At 48.6% G+C, this 17,074-nt stretch overlaps 1 protein-coding gene across 2 annotated transcripts in view; it reads left to right on the forward strand.

Annotated features, from left to right (window-relative positions):
- DCLK3 (doublecortin like kinase 3) overlaps positions 1-17,074 on the forward strand; it is a 42,626-nt gene that overhangs the window by 10,675 nt on the left and 14,877 nt on the right. For both annotated transcript variants that reach the window (XM_043978652.1, XM_043978653.1), the window contains exon 2: positions 13,505-15,390. In XM_043978652.1, coding sequence (XP_043834587.1) covers positions 13,505-15,390 — 1,886 coding nt within the window. The remainder of the gene's footprint in view (positions 1-13,504; positions 15,391-17,074) is intronic.

The raw sequence follows: 17,074 nt of genomic DNA on the forward strand, positions 1-17,074 counted from the left end.
GGTGCAGGGCTGGGCTAGTGTGTGGGTCAAAGTTTAGCCTCAGTTTCCGGAGTCCAAGAATATTAACATTTGTTTGGGCACCAAATGGTCAAAGCTGTTGACTTCCAGACAGAGAAGTAAGTTCTCCCCGCATCTCTGTCTTTTCTTCTGGACTCTACACACTTGGGGCTGGGGGCAGGGTTGGGAGGGGTTTTTGAAGCTTCTCCTCCCCAGGCATCTTTAAAGGCCTGGTCTTGTCTCTGGAGATGCTGACGTGTTTAACAGTGAGGAGGAAGTTAAATCATGTGAGACTCATTATTGAGCTGCGAGGATGGGGCTGGGGCAGTGCCTGGGTTGGGTAGCTGTGCTTGACTGGGCTCCAGGGGCCTCTGGAGCTGTCCAGGGTAGAAGTGCTGAGGCTTCGTGAGGAAGGAGCAGCACCGATACTGCCCTGCCATGGCCTCTCCGAGGTCCCTTGCTTCCAAGGCTCAGTGACTCATCTCCCTCTCAGAGCCTGGAAAAACAATGCTCGGTGCTTCTGGCCCAGCGGGCCCCAGGAAGGTGGATGACCTTTCCAGTCCAGCATGTCCCGTCGGCCATCACTGGACTGTTTCCTGGTCCCCACCCTTTAGTCTCAGCCATGACAAGGCTCTCCAGCAGGATTCTCTCCTTGGCAGTGTGACTTGGGTTTGGAGCTGGTGTTTCTGCAGGGGACAGGCACAACGGGCGGCTGCCATCAGATCCTCAGAGCCTGTGGGGACCTTGGTGATGACACACCCACCACGTGGGCATTCAGCCTGTACTTGCGGACCTGTGGGGGTGGAGAAGGCAGCGGCTCCACTCGGGACGGCTCTGATTGTTGGGGAAGGTTTTCTTACATTGGGTCAAATGGCGCCTCTTTGCAGCCTGCCTCCGTGGCCCCTGGTTCTGTCCCCTGAGGCCAAGCAGAGCACATCGAATCCCTCTTCCACTCGAGGGCCCCTCTCATATCCTTCCTGAGTCTTTGCTTCTCCATTTGAAACATGCCCATTTGGCCCAACCAATCCTAGCCCGATTTCGATCTGGAAGGGGCCTTAGCACCCATCTAGCCTCGGCCCCTCACTTTACAGGTGAGCAGGCAGGTGCAGGGTGGTTGAGTGACTTGTGCAGAGCCCCACCCATGCTAAGGGGCAGGGCTGGGATTGGAATCCAGGTCCTCCTCTGAGCCTCAATCCAGGGTTCCTTCTATCTGGACATTGTGCTATCCCCTGCCTCCCATGTCTTCCTCTCCCCATTAGGTTCACCTTCCTTGGCAACCATCCAGCTTAACAATGTACTTGCTAGAACGTGGCCCCTAGAATAGAAACTCTGTTGCAACCGCAGGGCTCTGGAGAGATGTGGGTTCACTCACTGTGGGCAGGATCCCAGTCCTGTGAGTTCACATCCTTAAAGTGACTGGGATTCAGCCCATGTATTCCTGCTCCCTCTGTCCCTCTCACCCAGTGAGAGACCAACTGGCCCACCTGAGTTAAGTGGATAGAAAGGAGGCAGGCAGTCCTGGGAAACACCTGCTTTCAGTTAAATATTATCAGCAAAACATTCACAGTAGAATGAATAGCACTGAAGTCATCAATTTGTAAATATGATAGTATAAGAAGCCAGGTTGTGGTCCACCTGGACCCCTAGAATGTCTTTTTGGACATTCCTCCTTTACCAAACCCACCAAATCAGAAATGGGCACCTGTCCCTCTGATTAGGTTGAACAACAAATAAGACACAGGATGAGAAACACTTTCGAGGGGAAAAGGTGGGAGACGATGGGAAGGTGAAAGTGGTACCTTCATTCTCAGTCAGCTTGGCATCAATGGTCTTCTGAGAATAGTGTGAAGATGATGGGAGTGAACAAGGTAGAAGGGAGAGAGCAGTGTAGGGAGGCATCCAAATGTGACAAAAATACGTGTGAAGTTCCTCCTATGAACAAGGCACAGTGAGAGGTTCTGGAGATAGGAAAACCCATCAGCCCCTGCCCTCAAGTGGCCTACATTCTATGGGTAGAAACAACAGGTTCACACCTTGGAAACACAAGGTAGCCCCTAGGGTGATGAGGAAAGATTTCTGGTAGGATGTTGCACTTGATTGGAGCATTGAAGGGAGCAGGGAGTTCACTAGGGGGTCACAAGGAGGGGTGACATGCTGGGCATAGGGGACAGCCAGTGCAAAGGGACTGAGCTGGAAGAGGGAAGGCTGAATTGGAGAACAGCTAGTAGTCAGTTTGGCTGGAAGGCAAAGTGGATGAAGGGGTGTCTGGAAGGGTCAGTGGGTGCTGGATTGTGAATGCCAACATGACCATTTTACCTTGGAAGCAATGGGGAGCCATGGTAGGTCTCTGAGAAGGGGAGTGACATGGTCAGGTTTGTGTTTTAGGATGATTCATTTGGCATTAATGTGTGTGAAGCTGTTGAGGGTCCTGGAAAAAATCAGATGGCCCAGAACAGGAAGTGAGGAAAAAGAGAAAATGAGCAGATGGAAGGTGTGCATGACTAGTGCAGAGGAAGGGAGTGAGAAAATCGGGGGAGAAAAGACAAGACGGGTAGGTGGGAGCAGAGTGATAGAAAGCCTGGATGATGAAGAAAGCAGTTTAAATATATTCTTTCCAAAATACAGCGGTTAATAAATGAGGCAGGACGTGAGATCGTCTGTATGCCTGAGTGGCTGAAATAGTGAATTAAATATTTAAATGCATCAGCCCCTGGGGCATAGCAGAAGAGCCAGGAGGCAATGAGACTTTGAAATCCATCCATCTATCAGTCAAAGCAAAGAAAGAAGCACGAATTGTGAGGACGCTCTGAGTCCTAATGGGGCAGATGCTTTGTGAGTGACTGACCTAGGGTGAGGGACCATGGGAATATCCTGACATGAAGATACAAAGTTCACAGGTAAGAGAAATAAGTGTCCGATGCCTGGGGACCTGAAAGGAGCCACTGGGAAAAGGGCCTCGTGGCAATCACAATAGTTGGTGTTTGTTTAGCGCTCATGGTATTTTACAACACAGCCATAGACCCCCCTGATGCTCCCAGCATCCAAACTGGTCATTGCGGAGAGAGTATAAATGACTTGTCTAGTGTCACGCATCTGGTCAGTGTCACAGGGAGGACACATTGCCCTCCTGCCTCCAAGTCCAGCACTCTGCAGGGATGGCCTGTGAGCCCTATAACCCCATTAGAGGAGCAGATCCTGGCCCTCACTCAGGAAATGGTCTTTTCTCACCAAATGGTCATTGACCTGCCAGGCTCGGGTGGGCACCAATCCAAATAAACAGTTATGGGGGCTAGGAGTTAGCTCTGCCCATTCATTTTTCCAGTCCCGAGGAAGATCCTGCTGGCTTTGAATTGGAACAGAAGAAAACAAAATGGCCCGGAAAAGGCAAAGAGGTGTATTTCTTCACATGCTGAAAATCAGCTTTGTGCCGGGCTTAGCCCAGCATGATTTCCAGGGTGGATTATTTTTTCATCCCTGGCACCTTGCTTGGTGCCTTGCACACAGTAGGCACTTAATAAATGGACTTTGGGGACTGTATTGGAAAATAACTTCAGCCAATAACTGTTTTCTATGAAGGAGAGAATTAGAAAATTCTCACATGCCCCTTTAAGGCTTGGACCAGTGGATAATGTGAAGTTGGTCAGAGAAAAAAGGGAAGAGAAGATCTTGCTCTTCTTTCTTTTGGGGGTCTGAGTCCATGAGATCATTGGCATAGAGAACTCCTAGTGAGGAAGTTCCCCCTTCCCACACCGACTGGCCTCTTCTCTGCGCTGTGACGTGACTTGCCCATACTGTGTGAGAGGTGAACTGACACCCTGGTGAGGACCCTTCATTGGAAAGCTGCTCTCTACCCACTGTGCCCTCTGGCCCCTGTGGCTTTTATTGGTCAGTCCCATTCTAAGATCTACTCAGCTTTTCCAGATGCTAAATAGTACTGTGGAGAGAGTGCCGGACCTAGCATCAGGAAGACCTGAGTATGACACTTATTAGCTAGCTGTGAGACTCTGGCGATGTCATGTGACCAATTTCCTCATCTGTAAGGTGGGCATGATCAAAGCGACTCCCTCCCAGGGTGGTTATGAATGCTTTGCTGGCCTTAAAGTGCAATATAAATGTCAGCTCTTATTATAATCTTTCCAAAGTTTAATTTTCATGTTGTTTAATCCGTGCTTTCCAAATACACACAAAGCGATTATGTAAGAAAACCTTAAGATAACCCCTTGACATTCACAGAGCTTTTTACATGCATGATCTCATTTGGCCTCAACATCCCTTTGGGGGTGTCTGGAGGAAACAGAGGCTCAAGTAGCTTAGTGATTCATCCATGATCCTGAAGCCAATGAGTATCTGTGGTAGGACTGGAACCCAGGTCTTCCTGGCTCGGAGTGAGACCCTCTCTCTGCTGCCCTGCATTGGCTTATTTTCTGTAGCTACTTTAATGTTGCTTTTCTCTCAGTAAATGGAGCCAGCCCCTCTAGTTTCCAGCTGGAAATGTCTGGGAGCCTGGGTTTTCTCATTTATCTTGATGTCGCCCCCAGCTCCTACCAATCCATCCGTCACCGAAATCCTCGTCAATCAGCCTCTTTCCCATGCAGAAGCACTAGGCAGCTGAGAATGCCTTCTGTGGAGGGACTCTCAGCTATGTCTCTGTCTGTTTCAGAGCAGACCAGACTTGGGCTGTCCTGTGCACGGGGATGCTGCTACTGAGGTTGTCACCTCCCTTGCCGACTCCCTCAGCTTTCTTCCTATCCATCCATCCATTCAAAAAGTCCTACTTGATTTATTGTCATTTTGACAAGGCATACTTATGCTTTGTCAAGAAAGAAGAAATCAGGAGGCAGCTAGGTGGTGCAGTGGATAAAAGCACCGGCCCTGGATTCAGGAGGACCTGAGTTCAAATCCAGCCTCTGACCCTTGACATTTACTAGCTGTGTGACCCTGGGCAAGTCACTTAACCCCCATTGCCCCACCAAAAAAAGAAAGAAGAAATCATTAAGACCCTGTTAGGAGACTGGAAATACTGCCTTAGGAGGAATGAGCTCCCCATCACCCCTCGAATTCAAGCACAGACCGAGATGCCATGGGATCCTTTGGACCAGATGGTCTCTGGGCTCCCTTCCGCTCTGAAAGCCTGTGGCTCCATGCCTTTACATTGGCCCCTTGAGGACCTTTGCTTCCATTACCAGAACATTTTATGGGAATCCCAGGAAGATGCAACCTGGTCATAGAGGGTGGCTGGGGGGCCCTTCTCAAGGGCAGCACTGTGCCCCCAGTGCCTTGGGCACGGACATTACTCCAGGTGAGCAGGGTGTGTTCCGTTTCTTCCAGGCTAGTTCAGTCTATTTCTGGGGTCCGGGAGGTGTCCAGCAGGGACCAGCCCTTTGGTTATTTGTGGCTGTGAGAGGGGAGCTTGGGCCAGTTTCTCATGTGTCACATCCCAGCCGGAAGTCTGGTTTGGACATTTAACAACAACTCTTGGGTGCCCAGTGCCATGGTGGGTACTGTGAGGGGGACACCCAGAAGAGGAATGTGTGCCCTGCCTTCAAGCGTTGATGCATCCACACAGAGTTTAGAGCCTTGGGGTTCGTGTTCAAAGGGAAAGTCTGAATGTCTGGAGTGGTGGTTATGAAGGACTCAATCCCCACTGGGCTTCAGAGACAGGGTGAAGAGGCAGCCCCTCCCTCCTCCAGCTACGACTCTAGACCCATTTCTCCCCTTCTTGCTGTTCCTCAGTCCCTCCTGGGCTGCTGGCAGAGGGATGTGGAGAGGGCTCTTCCTCTTGTCTCTTAGAGCCCAGCACAGAAGGGTCAAGTCCAGATGAACCTCCAGCCTTCCTGAGGTCCCTGCTTACAGCATTGTTCTTGGCTTACCCAAAGGGCCAGAGGCTCCATGTCCTTCCATGACCTCCATGACTTTACAGGGGGCTTCATGAGTTATAGTAGCCCCAAATTCCACTTTTTCTGGCTTATTTCTGGTTGCCTGATTCATCCATTTATCTATCTAGTCATCTATTTATTTATTCATTCACTCACTAATTAATTAATTAGTCCATTCATTCATTCATTTGTTTGTTTGTTTTTGCAGGGCAATGAGGGTTAAAGTGATTTGCCTGGGGTCGCACAGCTAGTAAGTGTCAAGTGTCTGAGTCTGGGTTTGAACTCAGATCCTTCTGAATCCAGGGTCACTGCTTTATCCACTGTACCACCTAGTTTCCCCCACCTGATTCATTTAGCTGGGTGGAAGGATTAGATCCATCCTGGAGCCAGCAGGCACAAGGGCAAAGGGGCTGAGACCAGAAGTGGTGAGACGTCTCTTTTGGTGGGAAGGGAGAGTGTGTCAAGGGCCATACCCCGCAATAAGCCTCAATATTAAGTGGAAGTGTTCTTTTTCTGTTTGGTAAACAGTGGTTAACACAATCCAAAGACACAGCCAGATATATAGGTTAGGGAGAAAACATTGGCAGGAGTGAGAGATATGGATGGGAGAACATGGGATGAGACAGAGGGACCACCGACAAAGCAAGTACAGGCTGGGCCAAAAGTGGCCAATATTTAGTGGACCTCCTTTATTTTTTGTTTTTAATGTAAAATACCATGCCGTCACATACAGCATATATAGGACATGGATTTACATTACAGGTGGAAAATCAAATCTCATAAATGGCAAAAAATAAAGAATAATATTTTTCAAAAAGTTATTAACACATCAGACTGCTTTGTGACTTTTGGCCCCACAATCCCTGCACATTATGGGAGTCCTGCCTCCCCATGCTCCTCTTTCCCGTGTCATAAGCAGATTCTACTAGGGAAAAGGAGGGGGATACAGAAAAATGAGAGCACAAAACAGGTCTTGGTGAGAGAAGGCTTGGCTTGGCCATGCCTGGGAGGAGCTGCACTTTTATTGGGGTGCTTCCTGGGACTATGGCCCCTCAACCCCAGCCACTGTCCCCCCTGCCCCTCTCCTTGTCTCCTTCCTTTCCATCTCCAGCTCTGGGAACTACAATCGATTCATCATGACTTCTGCCTTTGGAGACTGTGTGTTAACTGACTTTCTCATCCTTGTGACTCCCTTCTTTGGCCACCACTTCCCTACATGGGCTGTCTCCACCATTATGATGCCAACTCTCACTTTTGTATTTGTATCCCTAGCACTGGGCAACAGAGTCACGGTCAGGGCTTTATAAATGCTTCTCATTCACTCACTCACTCACTCACTCACTCACTCACTCACTCACTCACTCACTCATTCAATCATTCATTCATTAACTCCTTGAACCATGATAGTGGTGCCTCCTTTGGCCAAGGCAGTGAGGGAGTTGGGCCAGGGATGAGTTAATAATAATGACAGATTTTGCCCAGAGAGTCCTGTGAGATCCAGAGAGAGCGATGTCTCCCTACATCTCCTCTTTGGATGTGTTGCCCATAACTTGTTATGATCTAACGTCAAACTCTGCTTACTCACACAGCCAAGGGAGGGGCAGTGTAGATTAGGAGGGTGTGTGCTGGGTTTGTGGCAGAGGTAGGGCTGTGAGTGGGGGCTGGGTTGAGGCTCAGCTCCAACACTCACCAACTGTGGGAGTCTTGCCCGGCCTCTGTCTATTTTCTTCTCTGTAAAATGAGAACAATCCTTTGTTGTTCTGGACATTCGCTCAACGGTCTCCCCTCCCCCAAGAATTCTGGCTAGTACCCAAGTCATGTGACCTATATGATTTTTCCCTGTGTATAAATGCATAGACATTTGCACATCTATATGTGTACAAGACAGGAACTGGATCTGTGACTTCACTGGTTTAGGAAACTCATGGGGGAGGAAGGTCTCTGCCAATGGAAGCCAACACCTTCTTTACAACTGAGTCTCCGAGCCAAGTGCCAGAGTACTGAGCGGCTGAGGGACCTGCCAAGGATCGAACAACTATAATGTGTCAGAGGCAGGATTTGAACCCAGGTCTTCTGGGTACTTGGTGACATCATCCAGTGACTGGTCACTTCCCCCCTCCCCACCTGGCAAGTTCACAATGAGCAAACGTTGAAAGAAAAGTGGTTTATAGGCCAGAGAACACAGATTGAGCCTTTTCAGAGTTTATGGTCGCTCACAGGGGGCCCTCTGTCCCTCTCATGGCCACTCAGAGTTGGCACCTACAGGGGCCGCCCATTGTCTTCTGTGCCGACCATGGCTCCCAGCAAGCAGAATGAGGCCCCTGTGTTTGGCCCTTCCCAGCCTGGCAGGAAGGGGCTTCAGCATTCTGGTGTTGTAGAGGACGGTGGACGGGAGGCCTTCCCCTCGATTCCTCTCCTGTTCTTGGGCCTTGAGCATGAGTTTGCTCAGCAAGCAGGTCCCCCTCATTTCCCACTGGTTGTCTGTCCTCAACAACCGCTTGGGTCTTGGGCATAGCTCACAGTCCGACATCCTCTTTCCCTGGTGCCTGGCCAGAAGCCTTCCTGCACTGGCCAGGTCCTCCCAGGACTCTCAGGGTGTAGAGAGCTACTACTTTACTTCCAGAAGTTCCTTCATGCCAGGGTCCACTTGGGAGCTAACTGGGAGAGGTTCTTCAGATGGTCCTGTGAAATGGGGACAATGAGAATGCCCACCTCTGTTTCCTCATCTGTCAAATAGGAATAATGATAGCTTCTATATCTCAGGGTTGTTGCATGGATGGGACAAAATCATATTCATAACGGACTCTGCAGACCTTAAAACTCTATGGAAACATATACTGTTCTTTTCCTGGCTTCTGCTTTATTAAATTCCAAGTTCTTGACATGTCTGTGAAGTCCTGTGAACAACGAGGCGTGTTGTAGTAACACTTAGTTTAAACTTTGGTTAATTTTTTTTTAATTCAATTTTATTTTTTTCAATGAAAAAAATATTTTCTTTCCTTCCCACCTTCTCTGCTCCAAGAGAATAAATGGAAAAACAAATTCTCATAACAAATAAGTACAGTCAAGTAAAATGAATTTCCACATTGACCATGTCCAAAGAATCCATGCCTCATTCTGCATCCTGAGTTCATCATTCAATACTTTGTCTAAGTTACTTTTTACTATTTTCCTGTGAATGGAAAATGTGTCCTCTCTCTTTCTAGTAAATTAACAGCTCAGTGTAGTCACTTTCTGCTCCCCAGGGCTGGGCCCAGAATTCTGTCGTGACTGCCTGCTGTGAACCCAAAGTCTTGGCATCAATGGAGTGTGACGCAAGGCTACTATCACTTGTCGCTTCTGATCTTCAGGCAGATACCAGTTGGGTGACAGGAAGCAGGCAGAGCATGAACTGAAGTGGCACCAGAGCTTCATGAGTCACTTGTACCTTGCAGTCTTGTCTTCTGTTTCCAGGCGCCATGCCGTCATAGCAAGGGTCCGCTTACTGCATCACTGAGTAGGTGTTGGTGTCTACATGGGACACATTTTCAAAACGGCATCTACCTAACTTTGAAGAGGCAGGGCTGTTATAGAAGTGGCCTTGGCTCTGCCATTTTCTAAGTGGATGACCTTGAACAAATCCCTTCCTTTTTTTTTTCAGGGCCCCCATGTGAAATGAGAAGGTTGAATGGGATGAATTTGAAGAGTTTCCCCAACCATGCTGGGTGCATCTCGTTACCCATATGAGTATATTGGTGTTGGAGCCACACCTTTTAGAAAAGCCACACCTTGGGTTGCTGTTTGTTTCAATACATGGCCATTTCTCCTTTCCCTGCCCCCCCCCAACATCAGACCAAATTAGACCCCAAATTCATGGAAGCAAGTCCTTCCACTAGTCTTCTGCACTTGCAGCAAGGTATGATTCCTTCCACATCTGCAGTCTTCTACCAAGAGGAGAAAAGATTTCTTTGTCCGTTCCTGGGGACCCAGAGAGTTTATGAGAATTTATCAGAGCTGGATGGCTTCTTGGGGTTGCTATTGCTTCCGTCACTGGTGACACTGTGCAGACTCTTCTATGGGTCCCACTTTCTCCACTCATTTGGAGACGCCTGTGAGGTGAGAGTGTGCCTTGCTAGACTATGAACAGTACATTCAGGGGCACATACTCCTGACTCTCACTCCTTAGTCTGCTACTGGTGCATCTTGAAATCTTTCTCCCACCAGGTTCAAAGTAGTCTAGGCAGGGCAAGCCCTGCAATACTCTCAGAAATTGCCAAAATTCCAGAAAGTCCCTTTAATTGGTTCAGCACCCACAAAGAAGCAACATTTGGGAAGTTTCATCCTTAAGTTAGTTTCCTTCCTTTTCATTTCAACCAAATTTATAAGCACAGGTCAGTCAATCAAGGAACACTTGTTAAGTTGAGCCAGGCCCTGTACTAAGTGCTGGGAATACAAAAAGAGGCAAAAGACACTGACCTCAGGGGCCTCACCATCTAATGGGGGAGACAACATGCAAACAAATATATATGAAGCAAGTTCTATACGGGATAAATAGGAAATAATCAACAGAGAAAAGGCACTAGAATCAAGTAGGGTTAGGGAAAGCTTCCTGCAAAAGATGGGATTTTAGTTGAGACTCAGACAAAATCATTATTAATGGCCTAACAATTTATTATTAGTACCTAGTAATAAAGAAGACCAGAACAACATTTAAATGAGGCATAGGCTGGATGGGGCTTGTAGCCAGTTACCTCTATGCTCTTAGGAAACAGGGGAAGGATGAACTAGTGCCCTGAATTCCTTTCAACAGCTGTAGATGTTCAGCTCTTCAATTAGGTAGCACAGTAGGTAAGATGGCTGGACTTAGAGTCAGGAAGACCTGAGTTCAAATCCTGACCCATACACCTAATAGCTGTGGAAACCTGAACAAGTCAGTACTTGTCTGTCTCAGTTTCATGAACTGTAAGATAGGCATTATCATAATAACACCTACTTCCCAGGGTTGTTGTGAGAATCAAATGATTTAATATTTGTTTTCTTTTGCCAAATGATTTAATATTTGGAAAACTCTTTGCAGACCTTAGAGTGCCATTCAAATGTTAGCTATTATTACTATTATCACTATGGCTATGACCCTGATTATTGCTGCTGCCACCCCTCTGGTTCATTAGTATACAGTGTGAGATGTTGGTCTGTACCTAGTTTCTGCCATACTGTTTTCCAGTTTTCCCAGCAGTTTTTGTCACATAATGAGTTTTGTTCCAAAAGTATGGCAGAAACTAGGTACAGACCAACATCTCACACTGTATACTAAAATAAGGTCAAAATTAGTACATGATTTACACATAAAGGTGATACCATAAGCAAAATGAGAGTGTATGAAATAGTTTATCTGTCAGATTTATGGATAAGGGAAGAATTTAGGACCAAAGGAGATATAGAAAGCATTATAAAATGTAAAAAATGATTATATAAAATTAATAAGGTTTTGCACAAACAAAGCCAATGTAACCAGAATTATAAAGAAAGCAGAAAATGGGGAAATTTTTTGCAACAAGTATCTCTGATAAAGGCCTCATTTCTCAAATATATAGAGAACTGAATAAAATTTATAAAGACACAAGTTATTCCCCAGCTGATAAATGGTCAAAGGATATGAATGGGCAGTTTTCAGACAAAGAAATCAAAAAATGCTCTAAATCACTATTGATCAGAGAAATGCAAATTAAAACAACTCTGAAGTAACACTTTGCACCTATAAGATTGGCTAATATGACAAAAAGAAAAATGTTGCATGTTGGAGGGGATATGGGAAAACTTGTACACTAATGCACTATTGGTGGAGTTGTGAAGTCATCCAACCATTCTGGAAAATGATTTGGAACTATGCTCAAAGGGCTATAAAACTCTGTGTACCCTTTGACCCTGTGTCTCCTTCCTTTCCATCTCCAGCTCTGGGAACTACTGATAGGTATATATCTCCAAGACATAAAAAAGGGAAAAGGACCTATTTGTACAAAAAATATTTATAGCAGCTCTTTCTGTGGTGGCTAAGAACTGAAAATGAAAAGGGAATGGCTCGGGGCAGCTAGGTGGTGCAGTGGATGGAGCACCGGCCCTGGATTCAGGAGTTCCTGAGTTCAGGTCTGGCCTCAGACACTTGACACTTAGTAGCTGTGTGACTCTGGGCAAGTCACTTGGCCCCATTGCCCCGTAAAAAAAAAAAAAAAAGGGAATGGCTGAACAAGCTGTGGCATACGATTGTAATGGAATATTATTGTGCCATAACAAATGACAAGCAGGATGATTTCAGAAAAACCTGGAAAGACTTATATGAACTGATGCATAGTGAAGTGAGCAGAACCAGGGGAATGTTGTGCAATGACAACAATATTGTTTGATGAAGAACCGTGAAGGACTCAGCTATTCTCAGCAATCCAGTGATCCAAGACAATCCTGAAGAACAAATGATGAAGCATGCTATCCATCTCCAGAGAAAGAACTGGTATTGATTGAATACAGGCTGAAGCGTGCAATTTTCCCACTTTATTTTATTTTTGTATTTGAGTCTTCTTGTATAAAATGACCAATATGGAAATGTTTTACATACTTTCACAGGTATAACCTATATCTAATTGTTTACCATCTCAGGGAGAGAAGGAAGGATAGAATTTGAAACTCAAAACTTTAAATAAAAATGTTTTAAAAATGTTAGCTAACTGTTCAGCCAAGGATTCTTTCTTATGTAGGAAAATTTTCCAAAGTCTCTGTGATCCTGTGCCTTGGCAGCCATGGTGTCTCCATGTTTCTCTGAATTCCTCATGTTTGTTAAATATGATGGTTCAATCTATTATGTTCATCACAGCCACAATTTGTTTCCCCATCAGTGGGGCATCTATTTTATTCCTAGCTTTTCTATAGTAGCCATCATGCTTCCCAAATACCTATGTTTATATATCTAAAATCACTGGAAGTCATTTTAGAATGTTTCAGATGCAGGTCACACATACAAGATAATATTTATAAGGGGCTTTGCAGCCCCTGAAGTGCTATATCAGTGTTAGCATTGATGATGGCTAAGGTGACAGCGATGATGACAACAATGGTGGTGAGCCTGAAGAGTCCTTGAAGCTGAGGTCATAGGTCTCCCTGGAACCCTGGCCTGACTTCTATGGAAGTCAAGAGGAGGAGTCTGTTGGTGTTTCTCTCTCACAGGGTGCTGACTGTGGGGTGGGGAGAGTGGGCTCACATATTGCCATTGGTGTGTAGGATCTTCAGGTATGTTGGCCACACTCCCTCTGTTGATACTGTTCTTACAGGCATAGGACTTATGAAGGGAGGACCCTTGAAGATAGAGCCTGTCCAGATCCCCTGTGTGATGACCAGAAGAACCTATATCTGGGAGAGGCCAAGGAGGCTGAATTGGCTTTAGGGCTCTTCTGGTTGGTGGTTGGGGTTGGGGGTTTGAGGAATCTGGGAATCTTAATGCCAACCCTTCCCCCCCCCCCAGCTGCCCGTAAAGTCTTAGACTTCCAAAGTGCAGCAGCCACAGAGGGGACAGGAGGAAAAGAGGCTTCCCCTGGTCACTGAAAACAAGAGTATTTTTGGAATAAGCCTTGAATGACAACCTAGTTTCCTTTTCTTTGTTTCAGGACACCGGGGAGGCCTTGACCATTCTTTAAAGTACTTGAGCTCAAGAATAACAGAGAGACGGCTGCAGGGTTCCTCTGTGCCCAGTGGTCGAGGAGGCCTCTGTGGAAAACCACTGGTAGGGGCTCAGAGATCTGTGTGCCCTGTGTTCAGCCCCCAGAGTGGCTTCCATCCCATCCACGCGGAGAACAGCGTCATGAAGCCCAGGGTGGTGACGGTGGTGAAGCCGGGGGGCCCCCCTCTCAGGAAAATCACCCTGCTGCTAAACAGGAGGTCAGTGCAGACCTTTGAGCAGCTGGTGGCTGACATCTCAGAAGCCCTGGGCTTCCCTCGCTGGAAGAATGACCGGGTAAGGAAGCTGTACAGTCTGAAAGGCAAGGAAGTCAAGAGCGTGTCAGACTTCTTCCGGGAAGGAGACGCCTTTATTGCCATGGGAAGAGAGCCACTGACCCTGAAGAGCATTCAGACGGCCATGGAGGAGCTATCTCTGGGCAAGCCGCGGGCCCTGACGCTGACTCAGCACAGCTGGGCACCTTCTCCTCGGCTGAAGAGCAGGCCGCACAGCAAGGCCTTGAAGGCCGAACAGCTCCTTGGGGACGCAGAGGGCCCTAAGAGCCGCAGCCAGGCCTCCTTCCCCAAGGTGGGCCCCAAGCCCGAGGGGAAGGCTGAACTCCAGCCAGGGGCCGAGGAGAGACTGCGGACCCAGAAGAAGTGGGGCCCTGAACATCATGCCAAGCCAGACCGGAAGGTGGGACAAGAGGAGGCCCCGCCCAATGGAGAGAAGCACCGAGACAGCCCGCTGGACAAGAGTTCGGGTGAGATGATCCGGTGTGAGAAGTGCAAACAAGAGAGGGCCCTGCGGAGCACTCCGCAGCGGCAGAGGCTGCCCGAGCTGTCTCTGGGCAGCAGCGAGCTGGACCTGGGCAAGGGCCCCAGGGGTCAGCCAGAAAGGATGGTGAGGATGAAGAGTTGCAGAGGACCCCTGTGGGGCACGTCTCCAACTGGGGACGAAGTCTGGGGGAAGGGCGCCAGCTGGAGGGACAGCCCCAGGGCCCCCAGCCTGGAGCTGGAGAGGCCCCCCAGAATGGCGGACAAGAAAGAGAGGAGGGACTTGGAAGCGCACGAGCGTGCCGAGCCAGCTCCAGCACCGGGACCAGCCGCCGCCAGAGGCAGGAGGGAAGGCGCTGAAGCTCAGCCCATCCCAGAGGGCGCGCCCCCGCAGGGAGATCCGCGGAGCGGCCTCCGAGCTAGACAGAGTGGCTGGCTGCTGCGGGAGCGCCAGGCCTCAGCAGAGAGGCCGCCGAGAGGCCCTGAAGCGGAGCGGGAAGACAGGGGTCAGCGGGGCTGCCTCCAGGGAGGCCGGCGACAGGCGCCTGGGGAGGGGGCCCTGAGCAGGCCAGACAAGGAAGCGAAGCTCTCCGTGGAGGAGCCCAAGCCGGGCCAGGCGGCGGGCAAGAAGCTGAGACTGGCCGACGGCAGCAAGGCCAATGTGGAGGCTCATTACGAAGTGGGCAAGGTCATCGGGGATGGGAATTTCGCCGTGGTCAAGGAGTGCAGGCACCTGGCCAGCCAGCGAGCTTACGCCATGAAGATCATCGACAAGTCCAAACTGAAGGGCAAGGAAGACATGGTGGACAGTGAGATCTTCATTATCCGCAGCCTCTCGCACCCCAACATCGTGAAGCTGCACGAGGTGTACGAGACCGCCGCCCAAATCTTCCTGATCCTGGAGTATGTGCGGGGCGGGGACCTCTTTGACGCCATCCTGGAGCACGTGAAGTTCAGTGAGCAGGATGCTGCCTGCATGATCACCGACTTGGGCCGGGCGCTGGTGCACATGCATGACAAGAGGATCGTCCACCGCGACCTCAAGCCGGAAAACCTCCTGGTGAGTCTAGAGCCGGGGCGCGGGGCACAGACTTTGGGGGGGTGGCTACCGGGCAGGCAGCCAGGGGAGGCCCGTGCTCTGTGGGGGGCCCCAGGCCAGAAGGCGTTTTGTTCATGCTTTTAACTTGGGGGGGGATCACTACCATTTCTCAGTTATCTTTCCCCCACAGCCCTTCCTTGGAATAATAGGAAATAGTGTTTCCAACGGAGCTTTCCACTCATCACCTCATTGGTCCTTCCAACGTCCCTTTGAGGGAGGCACTAGAGGTAGCCCCAGTTACAGACGAGGACGCTTAGGCTCGAGAAGGAAAATGACTTATCCATGATAACTCAGTTTGTTAGTGGTAGAGGCAGTATTTGAACCCGGGTTCCTGACTCTAAGTCTGACCAACACTCAACTATTGCCTCTGCTGCCTCTCTTCTGGAGCTAAGAGGAATGAAACAAAGCAAACGGAGGCATCAACTGTCTCTGACTTGTCACCTTTTGGACAAGCATTTGACCGGCTGTTCCAGGAGCCTGACCCTTTTCTCTCTCCAGGTCTCTCCTGGTGACCGTTTTCTCATACCATGATTTCACGATTCAGGGAGTCTCTCCCTCCCCTGCTCCCAGCTCAGAAAAGAAGCTAGCATGTGTGGTGGAAAGATGCTTGGTGGTGGTTGTCCTGCCTGCTCGTGTCAGGATCAAGGCACAGTGTGGCCAAGTGTGGCCGATCAGACCGATAGGAGCTCAGAAGGTGCTGCCACAGGTTGGGCACAAATAGTCCACATGAGCATTTGGAGGGGAGGTGACTGTCATTTCTGCTTCTCTATGGCAATTCTGCCTCACTCAGAAAGCACAGCGCCTTCTTGGATTCAGGTATGCCACACTGGGCAGTCCTGTACCACTGTCTCCCATGTTACGTAACTGATTCCACAGTTCTTCAGAGAGACCTTGAGAGTGTCCTTGTATGGCTTCTTCTGACCTCGCTGTGAGCACCTGTCTTGTGCGAGGTCTCTGGAAAATAGTCTTTTAGGCAAACGTATGTTTGGCATTCACACAATGTGTCCGGCCCATCAGAATTGTTCTCTGCAGTAGAGTTTGAATGCTTGGCAGCTCAGCTCTAGAAAGGACCTTAGTGTCTGCTCCCTTATCCTGCCAGGTGATCTGCAGAATCTTTTGAAGACAATTTGAACGGAAGCGATTCCGTTTCCTGGCATGCCTCTGGCAGACTGTCCAGGTTTCATAGGCATTCAACAATGAGGTCAGCACAACAGCCCTGTAGACCTTCTCTCCCACACTTTCCTTTGGAGCCTCCCCAAAATGGAGCTAACTGATAATCTGTGTCAACCTCATTCTCAATGTGTACATGCCTGGAAAATATACTGCCAAGGTAAGAGAACTCATGCACAGTATTCAGAATTTATCCATTTGCTGTAACTCATGGTTCCATAGGTGATGGTGTGGTGCTGACTGGGGGAGAACCTTTGTTTTCTTGGTGTTAATTGTCAGGTCAAAATTAGCCTAAGCAGCAGAGAATCGATCCATATACTCTGTTGCATCTCAGTCCTAGAGGCTGCATTGAGTGAACAATCATCTGTGAACAAAAAGGCATGTACCAATTCTCCTTCTACTTTAGTCTTGGCTTGTAGCCTTTTCAAGTTAAATAATTTGCCATCAGTGTTTTAGCTGACCTTGATACCATTTT

This window comes from Dromiciops gliroides, chromosome 1 (genome assembly GCF_019393635.1).
Source record: "Dromiciops gliroides isolate mDroGli1 chromosome 1, mDroGli1.pri, whole genome shotgun sequence".
NCBI classification, from domain to species: Eukaryota; Metazoa; Chordata; class Mammalia; order Microbiotheria; family Microbiotheriidae; genus Dromiciops; species Dromiciops gliroides.